At 35.2% G+C, this 15,575-nt stretch overlaps 1 protein-coding gene across 9 annotated transcripts in view; it reads left to right on the top strand.

Moving 5' to 3' along the window:
- LOC105148335 (uncharacterized) overlaps window positions 1-15,575 on the top strand; it is a 53,517-nt gene that overhangs the window by 22,319 nt on the left and 15,623 nt on the right. For 2 of the 9 annotated variants that reach the window (XM_011060024.2, XM_011060014.2), the window contains exons 2-16: window positions 668-847; window positions 2,772-3,058; window positions 5,947-6,220; window positions 6,296-6,715; window positions 7,186-7,786; window positions 7,897-8,072; window positions 8,208-9,139; window positions 10,178-10,357; window positions 10,428-10,581; window positions 10,667-10,857; window positions 11,123-11,296; window positions 11,378-11,540; window positions 11,616-11,796; window positions 12,199-12,302; window positions 14,209-14,243. In XM_011060024.2, coding sequence (XP_011058326.1) covers window positions 832-847; window positions 2,772-3,058; window positions 5,947-6,220; window positions 6,296-6,715; window positions 7,186-7,786; window positions 7,897-8,072; window positions 8,208-9,139; window positions 10,178-10,357; window positions 10,428-10,581; window positions 10,667-10,857; window positions 11,123-11,296; window positions 11,378-11,540; window positions 11,616-11,796; window positions 12,199-12,302; window positions 14,209-14,243 — 3,888 coding nt within the window. In that variant the 5' untranslated portion in view covers window positions 668-831. Of the gene's footprint in view, window positions 1-667; window positions 848-2,771; window positions 3,059-5,946; window positions 6,221-6,295; window positions 6,716-7,185; window positions 7,787-7,896; window positions 8,073-8,207; window positions 9,140-10,177; window positions 10,358-10,427; window positions 10,582-10,666; window positions 10,858-11,122; window positions 11,297-11,377; window positions 11,541-11,615; window positions 11,797-12,198; window positions 12,303-12,519; window positions 13,096-13,651; window positions 13,845-14,208; window positions 15,499-15,575 lie in introns of those variants that run through there. The other 7 variants (XM_011060032.2, XM_011060051.2, XR_846423.2 and 4 more) reach the window with 6 other exon arrangements.

A 15,575-nucleotide genomic window follows, 5' to 3' on the forward strand; every position in this document is an offset into this window, starting at 1 on the left:
TTAGGTCAGCATAACTTTTTAGTAAAAAGAAATGTCTACTATAATATAATTAGAAGTTGTATAGATCCAACCAAAAATACTAATTAAATTTTCATAGTTAAATCAAACGTTCTAGCTATAAAATATTAAGTCTAATCATAACACTTAGAAATTTGGTATCCTCTCACTAAAATGCATTTTACCACGTATAATTAAAACGGTTTTTTTTTTAATAAAAAAAGGATTTTTAGAAAAAAGGATTAAACAATCCAGATAAAATACAATATATAGCTCATTTGCTACAACGTTATAATTGAAAAATTGTGATTTTTAAGTCGTTTACAACTTAAAGGGAAACGTATCCTCGGAGTTCTTTTATGCTGTTAATTAAATAAAAAAAAAATATATATATATATTTTTTATAATTTGAAATATTTACATTTCACTTTAACACTCAGATTAAATCAATGATTAAAACAACGGCTTTAATATGCACCAATGCGTAATTGTAATGTAATGTGTCCAATCGAATTCGTTAGTTTGCGCATTTATTCATTATTCGACATACGTTATTCTTCGCGCGCGATTATTATTCTCTGTATCTCGAAAAAGGATAGAAGTAAACTCAAACGAATATTTACGTTTTTTTATATGAGAATGTCACGTGCGTTGTTATATCTGCTTGCAGAGTATATGATGTCGGAAGGTGGACTGGCACCTAGTATCAGCCTCTCGTGCTACATGCTATTCAAAAGATTCACGTACTAATTGCTAGTCGCACCCACGTGTATGTGTTGAACTTCCACAAATTGCAAGGTGTACTGCACTGTAACCCCATGACGCATTTAATACATGGCCCGCCTGGAGAGTAAGTGTCTCTTTCACATGTATTTTCCATATTTTCGCAGAATCTTTTGCCTCGTTTTATTTTCGCAATAACAGGATCGGCGAAACGGTTTATCGTATGTACACACATATGTACACATGATCATCTTTATAGGGAAGAGACGTCGGTCGAGGTTGCGTCGGAAGTGAAAGAAATCTCATTGTCCATTAATATCGTAGATTGATATATTCTACTATAAAAATATCACACTCGTAGAAATATCATACTGGCTATTGCTCAATTAAATGTGCTTGAATGATAATCCTTAATTGCTTATTTCGTATGTTTTTATTTGAAACGTTAATATAAAGAATTATTAAAGGAAGTACGAAGAAATAATAAGTACAATAAAACATATAGTTTATTTGCTACAACGATATAATTAAAAAATGTGTTTTTTAAATGTGTTGTTTACTTAAAAGGAACAAATTTGAAGTTCTTGTTATTAGTAGAACAATATAATGGAATTTTTAATACTCTTAAGCCCCTCTAGACATAATGCGAGACAACAATGACAAGAATAGTGAGGGGAATAGTATAGGAGTGAGAGGAGTAGTAATAGAAATAAGTAGTATATAATTGTCGCCTTCCATCATTACACAATGCTACAAAAGAAATAAAGCCCATATAATTACATAAGCGTAATTATAAGTGGTGTAGTCATAAGAATTGTCTAATCACAATTGAATATTCTCAAATTTGACTCTGATTGGTTTCAATTCTTGCAATTACGCAAATACCTCTCACAAATACGTTTACGCAATTGTAGAATGGGCTTAAAAATCCAATCTGATCGCGTATAGACTGTAGTATATATCTTCTATCTGCTCTCTCTTCTAGTTATAACGTATGTGAACAGAATGAAAAATCTGACCACTAGTAGACTATAAGGTGATGAACACAGAATTTTAACTCGGAAATTTATTGCTGTTGCCTTATTCTATTAGGTGTTGGAATTAATTCGTAGCGTTTTTTAATGAAAGAATGTTATTTATTTCACATGAGCATTAAAAAATACATTAATGAAAGTACTTCCCATCACTTGTAAAACGCTACGAATTAATTCCAACACCTAATATGTTCCTATGTGTTCCACATATACATTCCCGAATATTGAATTCCTCTTCTATCGTTATCGTTATTTTTATCATTATGTTTAGGGCTTTAGACTGTGTTCCAAAATTCACTGTCAACGCTAAAAATCTATAATTTACGTCACATGCATTATAAATTTTCAGTACTGATAAATTATGAAACATAGCTTTAATTGAAAAGAAAATTGGAAAATATTGATTACAGAGGATCCAGCTTCGATGAGCTTGATATATGTTGTCATAAATCTTGAATGATCTCTAACAAGTTTTAGTTTGGTGTTCGTTACTTGTTAAAAAGTTATTAATAAAAAATTTATATTTTACGAGGCGAAACGAAACCTAATTCAAACACATTTTCTAAAAACATTGTTTTTGTCTTTTAGTTATGTTGTGGCAAATTAGTGATATTGATTTATCAAACAATCAGATATTTCTTTCACTGCAAAGCTTTCAGTTGATTTGAAATTGATTCTTTCTTAGCAAAAATAACCAAACAAGCATCTATAGTCTTAAAATCAACGATTAAGCTTGGAACATATTCTTTTATTAGTTTATTTAGTTATTAATTATGTATACTTTAATTAATTTCTCAATGTATTCTTTTGTAATTAAATTTTGATTTAAAGCTTTTAGTCACAAATATAATATGTATGTACGATCTTAAAAAGAAAAGATTGGAAAAATCGCATCTAGCGATAACTTGATATTTTTTTGTTGAGAAAACCGTTCTTAAATCAGTCATTGAAACCGAAACATCCTGCATAAAATCCTGGATAGGAGAGCAATGTAATTATGTGCATTTATTATTGCAGTACCGAGCATAGTGGTGTATAAAAGAAGCAGGTCGCAGGACCGACCTGAGAGTCCTACGGTGGTGGTGCAAGGAGGAATGCCCTCACTGCCGTCCTCCAAGCAAGGCCTCGCCATAAGTGGCTGCGGTGGTGCGCCTCATCAGGACGCCTCGGAGTCAGATATGATAGACGGGAATGCCAACCCTAATGTAGGCACATCCCCCGTACCGAACTCGCTCCACCGTCCCGCTTCCTCCTGTTCGCCATCCGATAAATCGGACACTGAAAGCAAGAACTTTCGCAATCGGGTATGTACTCCATTAATCATTGCTAGATCATTATTTTCTGCTTATCCTTTCTCATTAGAAACTTTAAGTTTGGAGGAAGTTATTAAAGGAGACGTCTGGTTCAGGAGGCTGAAAAATGGAGGAGATTTTTTGTGATTTTTTTTTCTTAAAGAAATCAATTACGACAACAATAATAAATTTGTGTATTATTAATCGATAGTGAAATAATGATTCAAATACAATAAATATGTAGTTACCTTAGACCTCATCAAATAAGATATACTATTTATATTTTTCTATATTAGATAAATATTTTTTTAAATAAAGCATAATACTATAATAACTAATTAATCATTGAAATAAAAATACATTCAGAAGAAATACATTCTTTATTAAAATCGCTTACTCCACGAGCAGTATGCGACATTACCACCAGAGAGACGCAGTGAAGTTCAATTTCTCCTAAGAAGAAAACCTCTCAACATATAATAAAAGGCGCGGCATTGGCTTTGAACTTCGAAAACGAAAGTAAATGAGAAATACCTACATCTCGACAGTACAGTACTGTACAACAGTTTAGTACTGTACAAAAATTCAGTAACTTATTGGAAAAGCTATATACAAAATGTCCCATTTTAATAACCGCATTTGAATTTCTTCTAAACTATGCAGGATGTCGAAATTCCGCTTTTACGATGGATTTAGGTGATATTAAGAGGAATATATTTTGATTAACAAGATTTGATCTTTGGTGAAAGCTTAAAGGTCAAATAAAGGTCAACTTCATTTTTGTAAATGGCAACCTAATTTTTTACCTACGTTCGTAGTCATACTCATAACGAATTCAACATATTTATTTAGTGGAAAGTTAAACTGCACATGCACAGTTCTACTTTTCACTAAATAACGTAACTTTAGCGTTCACCGTATCTAGATACATGATATTATAAAAATTTTCCATTACGATTGCGGAATCAAAAATACTTTAAATCATATATTTTCAGAATACTGAATTGAAAGAAGTGGCCCTATTATCTGACCAATTAGATCACCACCATTAGATCTAACACCATTAGATTTTTTTCTTTGGAGCTACCGTTAGGATATTATATATCGTAAAAAATTGAATAATTCTGATATGTTCAAAGCACGATTTATAACGGCTTATCAAAACTTTTCGCTGATAATGCTGTTAAATGTGTCGCGATCATTTATGATATTCATAGTCAGATCTTATACTTAAAGCTTCCTTAAATTTATCTTCAAATGCTCTAAGAATTATTTTATTGGCTACTGACCATCTGAAGATAAATTTAAGGAAGCCTTAAATATAAGGTCTGACTCTATGAATACAGACATTAGACATCTTATTGCCTTCAGTATTTGTAATCAGGGATGGAGATCCGAACATGCACGAAAGCTATTAATGTAAATTCGCGTTTGAGTCATTTGATCTTTGACTTGAGTCATAATGTATTGAGCTCGGAATGAATATAATTACAAACGTAGATGTTTAAAAAATTAGGGTGCCATTTACAAAAATGAATTTAATCCTCATTTGAACTTAATTCAACTCAATAGCTTCCACTCAAAGTCAAATCTTAATTAATTAAAATATATCCCCTTTGACACTACATAACTTGTAACAGAATTTCGATATCTTGCATAGTTTTGGAGAAATTCAGGTGTGTTGATTAAAATGTATCACTCCGATTAAATATTACTACATTTTCATAATTTATTTAATTTATTTATTGTTCTTATTAAAAGTATGCACGCGCGCGCGCACACACACACACGCACACACATTTGAGGATAAATAACGTCACAATTATGTATTATAAAGTTTTAATAAGAACAACAAATAAATTAAATGAATTATGAAAATATAGTAATATTTAATCATTTGTAGTAAATGATTAATATTACTATATTTTTTTAAATTTATATAACTTATTTATTGTTTTTATTAGAACTTTAATACATAATTGAGGCATTATTTGTCCTCAAATTTTTAGTTGCTGATATGACTTTTTTCTCTGAGTGTACGAAGTCTGTCCCAAAAGTATTCAACCTCTTTATATATCTTCGTCCTTCGTATATCTTTGTCCTTAGAGACATCCTATTGAATGTACCTCTATTGTGGAAAACAGGCATTCACTATTTAGAGGAATATCCCCATCAAGCGGCATTTATAGTTTTCTTTAATATCGTCAAATCTTTTTGCTTTTCAATGGATTTTTTAACTTGGGAAATAATTAAAAATCACCCGGACTGTACGAGGATTGGCGAAATTGAGTTAAACAATAACGTGTTTAAAAGTAAAAAAAATCTTGAATCAGGTAAGATGAATGTCATTGTGAAATGCGACGCTCAAAGTTTTCGACGCTCACACAACTGTGTACCCGTTGCTGACTGAACAGCCGTCGTATCACTTAGTAGTACTTCTCAAGGTCCTTCCTAAATATTGAATGTCTGTTTTTTACAATAGAGGGAAAATAACAAAGCAGGCTTGGGAAGGACAAAACAGAGTTGGGAAGCATTACTTTTTTCGTTTCTTCTTATAATAAACATGACGTTGCAATTTTTTATAACTAAACGCTAAGGTTGTGCTAAAGTTGGAAAAGTCGAGTGCAACGTCATGTTTATTATAAAAAGTAACGGAAAAGTGACGAAAAAAGTACGCTTCCCAACTCTAGGATAAAGATATACGCAGAGGTCGGATACTTTTGGATCTCTCATAGATATTGAAAAAAAAATTATAAACATTTATTCCTTTCTTATTTATATTTTTCGAATCTGATATAAATATTGCATAAATGCGAATTGAAAATGTTATATATCTACGAATCAATATTGCGACGACGCATCAAATACGTAAATTACGTAAAGAACCCTTGATGTTGCAGACGAACACGAAACTGAAACTGTTAGTCAGAAGTCATGCCATGAGAGAGTCGACATCCCCACCGCGGGAACCGCACGGCAACGGTCCAACGTCGCCGCACAGTCCGCAATCGGCGGATGGCGAGAAAAAGATCATATGCAGCCTCTCGCCGAATTCTGGCGCCAAGCTCAACAACAACGAATCCATATTCAATAGCAATCTTTGTTCCGCTCAATCTCCCAAACAGATGCGCAACACGGCGACATCGCCGACTTGTCGGGCACCGTCGCGAAATGGTAAAGCGATCTATTTCCTTTTTTTGTTGTGCTTTAAAGGTAAAACTATTTAATTTTAAAACTTTTGTCTCGCAGGTCAATCTAGTCCTTCTCAGGTACATTCACCAAAGAGCATCACATCTCCAACTAATGGCAATAAATTGGAAAACCATCGCTCCAAATTCGCTAGTGCGAATATCATTCAGAAATGCAATAACTGTGTAAAGAACAATCAAAATGAGCGACCAGGTTTATTGCAGACTCCGATATCACCCATCAGATGCGGTCAAACTTTGCAGCATTCGCCGAAGAGCACCAATCTTGCTCCGTGCGGCCAGAATAATCAGCACAAATCCGAGCAACGAAGGCCGAACACATTGAACATTTGTAATAATCAATGCTCGGCGCAATGCGGCAACACACTCTCAGTGACTAGGCCCGGATCTAGGCACAAGCTAAGACACCAGAATTCGTCCCAAGGCAGTTATGATAGCGCATCGCCATGCCTTTCGCGTGGTATGTTGCTTGAACAATACGTTTTTCCTTAATCTATTTCTAACTAACAAACTTATAGTACTATAATTTGATTGAAATGATTCAGCGTGTCTTGATATGTGTGATAATAATATTTACAATTTATTATCTTTTAACTCTTAACACACATGATTGAGTCATTGTCTACGTTTTTTTCCTTGAAATATAACTTACACATTTTTCTTCAATATGTTGATAATCTCCTATCTCTTCATTGTTTACATGAAATAATTTTAGTTAGTTTATTTTTCGAATCTCCGACCTAGGATAATAGCAATGAAATAATTTTATTTTATAAATATGCGTGAATAGAATCCGTAGACCTTTTATCTGACAGGCAACTATTCCACTATTGAGATATCCGATGTCCCCAAATATTGCTATGCAAGAAAATTACTATTTTTAATTCTTATATTATGATCTATAATATCAAATTTTCTATTTATTTACAGATAGTAGCACGGAGCTATATACGGACAGCACCGGGATAGATCTCGAACAATTCATTGCAGAAACTATAAACCGCAATCAGAAGGATCGCACAGTGTTGCTAAAGATTGAGAAAGATTTAATCGATTTCGCGAAGGATCGACAGAAGGTTTCTCATAAATTCCCGAACATGTCTTCATATAACAGGATGCTAGTGCATCGAGTGGCAGCTTACTTCGGGATGGAACACAACGTGGATCAATCGGGTTTAAGCGTCATCGTCACGCGGACGAAAAACATGCGAATACCAGATACTCGCTTTAAGGAGCACATCAGAGATGATCTAATCCTATCGGAGGAACCGCGAAGAAGTATCCTGAAACGAGATTCGAGCTCGTTTGAGGATAGTTTCAATTTCAAATCGCCTGATAGATTGTCGGGCGATTGCTGCCGGCGTAGCAAAAGTTTCGAGGAACGAGAAGAGGAATATGAACGCGCCAGACGAAGGATATTTAAAGATAGTAGTGGTGAAAGCAGCGAAGTTACGTCCTGGCCATGGTCTTCGACGGAGAGTTCAGATGCCTCTGCGAAATTTCGCTTGCTACACCCGGATCATCTAGTCAGGTAAATCGCACCTAAGCTTTTACTGCGCCTGATAATAGTTATAAAATATTTATTCAATATGTCTCTCGATAATATTGTATTGATTATACTATTCATATATGCATCTTCAGGCAAAATCGACTTCTGAAGGGCGAATCTTTTGATGGAAGGGATTCATTCCGCGGCGGAGTGTTGCGCCCATCGGTTTCTAAGTCATTCAGTTTCGGTGGATATACCAAAGGCATGTTGACAAGGGGAGATAGTGTTACATCTACACATAGCGCGGGAGCTCGCCTTATGAAGCAAGGTAATTATTTGTAATTGCGTATGAGATTGAAAATAAATATTTTTTAATACTATACATTGATATTCTGTTGTTGCATTATTGTCGCCTTTGCACTATCTCTTCAATCTGTTATCGTATGTGATAAATGTGTCATAGATTCTGGGGCGAGCATGTGTTCACGTTTAAGTCCGAGCCGTTCGAGTAGCGGCTATAAATCACAGAGTCAGCGCAGCGACGCGACATTATCGCCATCTTTGTCACCTTCCCCTGTACCTGCCACTATGACGTGTAGTCACACTCAAGTGTCCAGTCAGGACTTAATCTCGCCGGAGTCGAACGGTGGCCAAACGGTTATGTGGGCAGTCACTAGTTTGTCCAGCGTACCACCTGGCAGCATAATAATAAATCCACAAACCAATCAGCCATATACGAACACGGACGGCTCGATTTATCGTTTTGATCCAGACAATCCACCGAAGTTCTTTAATATGGAGAATGAGAATGGCACACCATTGTCCGCTAATAAGCAGCAGCAGCAGCAGCACATGGAATTGTCCTCTGAGCCGTCCAGAACGAATAACAATCTCAAGAATGACAATAGGAAACAGAGATCGCCGCAATCGAGGATCAATGTTACGGGAGCATCTACCGGGGCCCAAGTAACGAATACAGCGACGTCGCCAAGCCTGCCATTCACTCCGCCGCCACCGCCACCACCTCCTCTTCCTCCTGCTTCTGCTCCGCAGAATCCACCCATTCTGCAACATCAAGCGCAGCAACAGCAGCTCCAATCTCAGCTGCATCCGCAGCAGCAAAGTCTAGTCAAATCGTCAACGACACTACCGATATTTAATCATATTAACCAAACAGCTCAACAACCCTACGCGACCTACGTACCTACCTCAGAACCGTATAATCAAGGTGTCTATCCACCCCCCATGGGACAACCGACTGTGATGATGGCATCTCATCCTACTCAGAGTCAAGCAAGTGTACAAAATGGCGGTCAGGGCGATGTCTTCAATCAGAATCAGGTCTACACCAATTATGCGGTACCTGTGCATCAAGGACCAATATCACAGTCAGGGGTAAGTGTAACAGTAAAAATTCTTTTGTAATAGTATTAAATCGACCGAGAATGGCAACATAAACATATTTAAAAAAATTATGTAGGAATCTATATAGGACCTAGATGTTTGGTCTAAATCCCCATGGGAAACATGAAATCCCATATGGATTTCCTATATCTACCGGGTATCTACCGGGTTACCAGGTTTTTTCAACAGAACGAATCTGCTCCACTTGCGCCAAAATCGGGGGAGAGAGTTTCATGTCCCCCCTCCCCTCTCCCTTATTGTTGAGCACATGTAGATGTGCTGAAAGACGCTGACACTTCAATCCAGATTGCCTCCTCGGCATCCCCAATTGAGAGAGGAAACAACAACCTTCTTTCTCCTTATTTTTTTGTACTCTTCCTTTTTCATAATTGATTCAGAAGGAGGAGGCCGCCCTTCCAAACTGTTTCGCTCCCGAGTATAACTCGGACCAGAATTGGGACCGAAATGTCTTTACCTACAACCTCAGTCAAGGCTTAGCTCTCCACCGTTTATGCTGAATATACTTCCAGTGTATGGTGCTCCGAGTCCATTCCAACAATGAAAACACCTTTCAGTGTTCTCCTTGCCCATGCGACACTGGTCGAAACATTTGTGACTAGCCATCACCTTTTTCAGACGATAGTAATCCACCGTAGGAGTTTGCCCATCTATTTGGACAGGCAGGGCCACATAGTCTTGACAGTCTCACAGCCTGTGATCGCCAGTTCAGGTCGAACAGTTGATCTTGCTAATATTCAAACGTAACTCCTTTTTAATTATTTCCATATCTCTGTGACGTATCCTTTCCTATCCCGTATATCCTGGACTCATCGATACTATTTGATGCTAATCAAGGGTTAGGTTAGATTAGTCATCTAATTCTGATTACATTTTGATTAAATTAGGTTAAACTATTATTTAAGAATTTATTTGCCTTTGATTGACAAGCTTAACAAGTCTACGCAAGTAATGTGTTGTGATGTAAATAAACTCGTAAAACTCAACCATAATGCTGTAACTGATGTGCAGGACATGGCCGAGTTATCCGGATATTTCTTAGGTATGAACATTTATGATCAGCGTAGCAATGGGGACAGCCACTCCACGCCTCCGCATTCTACGTATCCGCCACCCTCTGCAAATCAGACCGTGCAAAATGTGCAGTCAATACAACCAAATTATTGGCAACCATCGCCAAATCAAATACCGGTAAAAATAAAATATATGCGATGTGTTCTTTGATTGTCACTTTTGCTTGATAAAAGATAAATCTTTCTAGCCTCAACAGACTATGTATTTTGTGCCTCCACCTGGAACGACAATTTCTGTCGGTCAGAATCCGGGGGACAGGCAACAGCTGCATCAGCAGCAGAGGTTTCCAACGAATTATTCTTTCAACGCGCAAACGATAACGTCTCCGAGCCAACCAAGTTGTACGTTATATCACAATTATTATATTTCTATCTCTTTGTTTCTTTCTGTAAATTTATTTAAAATAATTGACGTTGTGTACTTCAGCTAATTTCGTCGGCAGTTATCCGGTACCTTACAATTCATTACCAGCAGTAACTCCAACTCCTGGCGACTATACGTATCAACCACCAGTTCAAATGATTCCTACGTATTATCCGCCAGGACAGCCGGCGATGCAACCACCGCCTGTGATGTACAGAGTACCTACGCCACCGAACACACCAACATCTAGTCAAGTAATTTACTAATCTGTTCATATTGCCAATATTAATTTTACAAGATATAAGATTGATTCAAATAATAAAAAGGTTAAAATGCATAACATTACAGCTTATGTCATTTTGTGTTTGATAGCCCTAAAATTCTACACTTTCCGTTAGAATATTTTTTTTGGAAATGTTTAATTTCTGAAATATTAAAGCGTTACAATATTTTTTGGAAACTCAGTATAATATTAATATAAAATATTAATGTATTTGATATTTTTGATATGATTAATAGATACCTGGTATGCCGTTGATGTATGTTAACTCAAGTAGCTATGCAACTCCGACAATGGTGACCAGTGGAACATTTGGACATCAGGTCACCCATAATGGTACGTCCCCGGCGCCGCCTGGAGCATATATGGCACCCACGCTGATTCCCAATCTCGTCTTCAGGCAAAATGTTCCGGTAAAAACTGCAACATCTATGTACTATCGATAAGTTATCAGAGAATGTCTGTCAATGACTAAAGACATTTTCTTGAAATAGATCGTTCCCAGCGTGCGGGCGACAACGCCAGGGAACTCCCAAAGAGCCAGTCGGTCTCCAACTCCGGCGCACGAATTCTTCGGAGGTGGGAGCGGAGACCGAAGCGCACAACCTCAACCACGTTACCCACTGCCAATGTATCAGGGTGTCCATATCGTGCAAGGTATGATCCTTTTAAATATAACATACATTCGTTAAATCGTTTTTTAAACAGCATTTAAAATATTCGTAAATACAGGGGACATGAGATTGATGCACTCAGGCGTACCATCCAATTCCCGGTTGCAGTATGCACCAGTATCGTCACCGCCTGTTGTTCAAGGCTGCCCGCGGCCTTACAGGCCACCTTCGTCTAACACCTCGGGTGCCGGTACGCCGATTTCCTTTGACGGCAGAAATCAGAAAATTCGCAAACATAGGTAGCCTTGAAACTCACATTATTTCTATTCTTATTAAATATTATTTTTTGTTTTTTACGATAAATTTATAAATTTATATGTCTCGGTAGTCTAAAGGCTTAGGACGGAATGCAAGAGATCCGGGTGCGACTCCCGACCGAGGCAATATTTTTCGCAATAAGTTTTTTAAGATTAATTTGGGAAATTTGGAGGGGATTATTAATATTTCAGATTGATTATGTTGAAAGTCCAATAACCATATCGGCACGCAATTATCATTTCTGAAATTAATTCATTTATATGAATATATATAATAGTTCAACTTCTTAACATTCAGACCGTAGCTTCGTTAAAGTAATGTTATTTAACATAAACGGTCTTGTTTCCAATCTTATTATAAATTTATTATCTTGTGCAATTCAGGTCCAAAATAACATCTTTGCCACCAAGCGGCGCACGACCCAATTTTTATCAAACATCTTCCATGTCATCGCTCCCATCGAACATACCCAAAGACATCAGAGAAGGTATGAAAAATTAGCAAAAAGCGTAGAGAGAAAGAGAGAAAGAAAGAAAGAGAGAGAAAGAGAGAGAATGGAAGAGAGTGAGTGAGAAAGAGAAAGAAAAGAATTCGATGTTTACCCTCAGTACGTCGCTTAAGATTTAGTTATTTTTTGCTTTCATTTTGCTTATGAAGAATAAAGTGTAACACAATTTTGACACATTCTTGTCTCCTCTTAAAAGCGAAACCTGTGGAAGACAGTATAATATAAGGTACAGAACTTAAGTATAAAATATTACACAAAACACACACACAGTGTCTTCTTTGTATAATAGGGGCTTCTTCACGTGCGTTGATTTATCTTTACTAATATTTATCGTTTTTTTTTGTTTGCACGACAACATGTTGGAAAGTAATTCCTACTTCCATAAATTTATTAAATAATTTAAATGACTATATACATATTATACATCTTTCGAGATAATTATGGCCTTTTTGAGCTTATGATATAACGATTAACATCAGGCAAAAATACAAATTTATTGATATATAGAGAAAGATACTGGAAAAAGCTAAAAGCTTTTTTACGGAAAAAAGTAGGAGAGATATCTTTTCATTGCACATGTTTTATTGTTGCACCGTGCTTAAATAAAGTAACATGCACGGGATATTATTCTGAATTGATAAGAAAATGTTCAGAAATGTTCCTGTCCAATTTTTATTTTTAATGTTACAAAGAAAAAGAAACTTTTTTCTTTGTAAATGTGTATATTTTTAAGCGTTATTTGATTGAAAATTAAAGAAGAACGATTCTGGAATGTTTTCTTGTAGCTTTGTTATAACGACATTGAATGTATTCTTTGCACACTTTTTTCTAACTTTTCTTTACATTACACATACCGTATATATATTTTTCATGTTCATTATGCACTCGGATTGGCAAGAGATACAAATAATATTAATTTAATCAGCTTCATCAGATTGACATTAGGAGAACATGTTTTCACTCTTTTTTACATCGACTATGACTATATCTGATTACAATTTGTTGTATGAAGTTTTTTGTCTTAGAAAACATATTTTGTTTTTACGTAGGCTTTTTTTATGAGTTACAGTTGATGTAGCTAGAGGAAAGTGGAGGAATTGTGCGAAGGGGAATTCATTACTGTGATGTGATTTTTGAAGTTGAAGTCAATATAAACAGTCAAATTTTGTCAAATCAACAAAAAAATCATCATTTTGACGTCAAAGTCTACGTCATTTTTCTTTCCTTTCGATTTTGTATGTTCCTTGAGCTGTTACGTAACATATGTGTTATATTATTATTTATATTGTGGAATACGAAATTACAACATTAATATTATGTTACTTTAGTTTGTCGACTGGCCAGTGTTCCATATCTTCCGAATTCTCCACAAATAGTGCACTTTTCATTGAGAGAAACTTTTGAATGCGCATAATTTCCCGCCGCGAATTGATTTGAGAAGAAAATCAATTACTCACAGACTTTTTAACTTGATTCAATGAATAATCTCAAAAGACGCACACAATGACGTATTTTAATAAGGTATGCATGATTAAATAAATAAATAAGAATATTTATATCATCTTATTTTCTAGATGTCAAGATTATTATCAAAATGTATAATTTTTTTTTCACTTTTGCCATTAATTACATTTTCAAATTGTATAACTTATGTAGTTATATTTGAAAAGAATTACATCTAGCCTAGAAATTTTGTTAGCGGCTCCATTTATCCTAAAAGTGCTAAAGTGATAAACCAAAATGCGCACAATTATCCCACTTTTCCCTATATTTTTTGTTTTAATGACATTCATTTATATTTGCATCAGAATAGCTCACTTGTATTATATATGTCAAGAAGAGCAACGAATTCTATTCTATCCTCAGAAATAATATTTCTTTCCAGGAACGGTGAAAGTGACCATCACCCGTCGGAATCAGGTACAATTTTAAGCAAACGGATTGACAGGATAACATCACTGATAATGCAAGTCACACAATTTTGATTATGAACAATAATCAAGATTGACAACTTACTGTTCAGCTTTACTGTTCAGAGAGACACGATATATTCCTAAGAGTTTGCCATATTAATTATTATTTATATACGTATAATTATATATGTAAATAATTCTATATATATATATATATATGTATATATATATATATATATATACACACACACACACACACACATTTTATATATATATATATATATATATATATATATATATATATATGTATCCTGAATTATTTAAAGAGAAACAACAGAGATGTTATTAGAAGGATATACATATGTACATCTCGAGTGAAAAGAAAAAATAATATACTGTTACGCGAATTGTTTTTATTTAGAAGGATGAAAAACTAACTCTTACTCTTAAAACTTTCAGTCGCACTGAATTCACAGTAAAATTGAATTATGTCAGACAACATGCATGTCCAAAAAGGGAACATAAGATGTTCTGAGGACATCTTTATGACATAATGTCTGAGAGACAGCTTCAGGACTTTTATGTCTCGATTTTAGACTTTTTGTTTGCTAGGATGAGATACAATGGGAAGAAGGATAAAACACGTATGTGTCCGGACGAGCGAATCGGTGGTGCACTGAATAGAGTTACTAGACAAATTTTTAATTATTATCAAAATATTATTATGTACACACACACACACACACACACACACACACACACACACACACATCGTATGCACATAAAATATGATGAAGATATTAACTGCGATTTTACTGCGGTTTTACAGATATTATATGAATGTGAGATTTATCTTTAAGGAACATTACCGTTAGAGTTACAAATAAGTACGAATTTGTCAAGGTAATGCCGACTGTCAGGAGAATATGTATGATGATTAAATTAATGTATGAAAACAAAGACTATATCTTTGCTGAGTACGTTTACAAGGTGCAAAAGTCTTTCGGCTTAGTATTAATGGCGATCCAAAGAGATGTTCTACTATCTATCTTACCCGCTAATTTTGATACACTCGCTGCCATCACATCGGTCAATAAATATACTTCCGTGAAATTGACATCTGACTGTCAATTCAGATTTTAAAGGGTATTTCTTGTAGGATTTGCCTGTGAATGATTGTAGTTATTATTTCGTTTTTAGTTAAAAAATAAAAATGCTACCGATTTTTGAAAGACAAGAATTTTTTTTTAACGATAGGAAAATTCTGTTACTGTAATACTTGGGATCGTTCAGATTTCTTCGGATCGCCTCGGAATAATGTTTAATAGCGGCAGGATAA

This window comes from Acromyrmex echinatior, chromosome 10, assembly GCF_024713525.1.
Source record: "Acromyrmex echinatior isolate Ae372 chromosome 10, ASM2471352v2, whole genome shotgun sequence".
Classification (NCBI taxonomy): Eukaryota; Metazoa; Arthropoda; class Insecta; order Hymenoptera; family Formicidae; genus Acromyrmex; species Acromyrmex echinatior.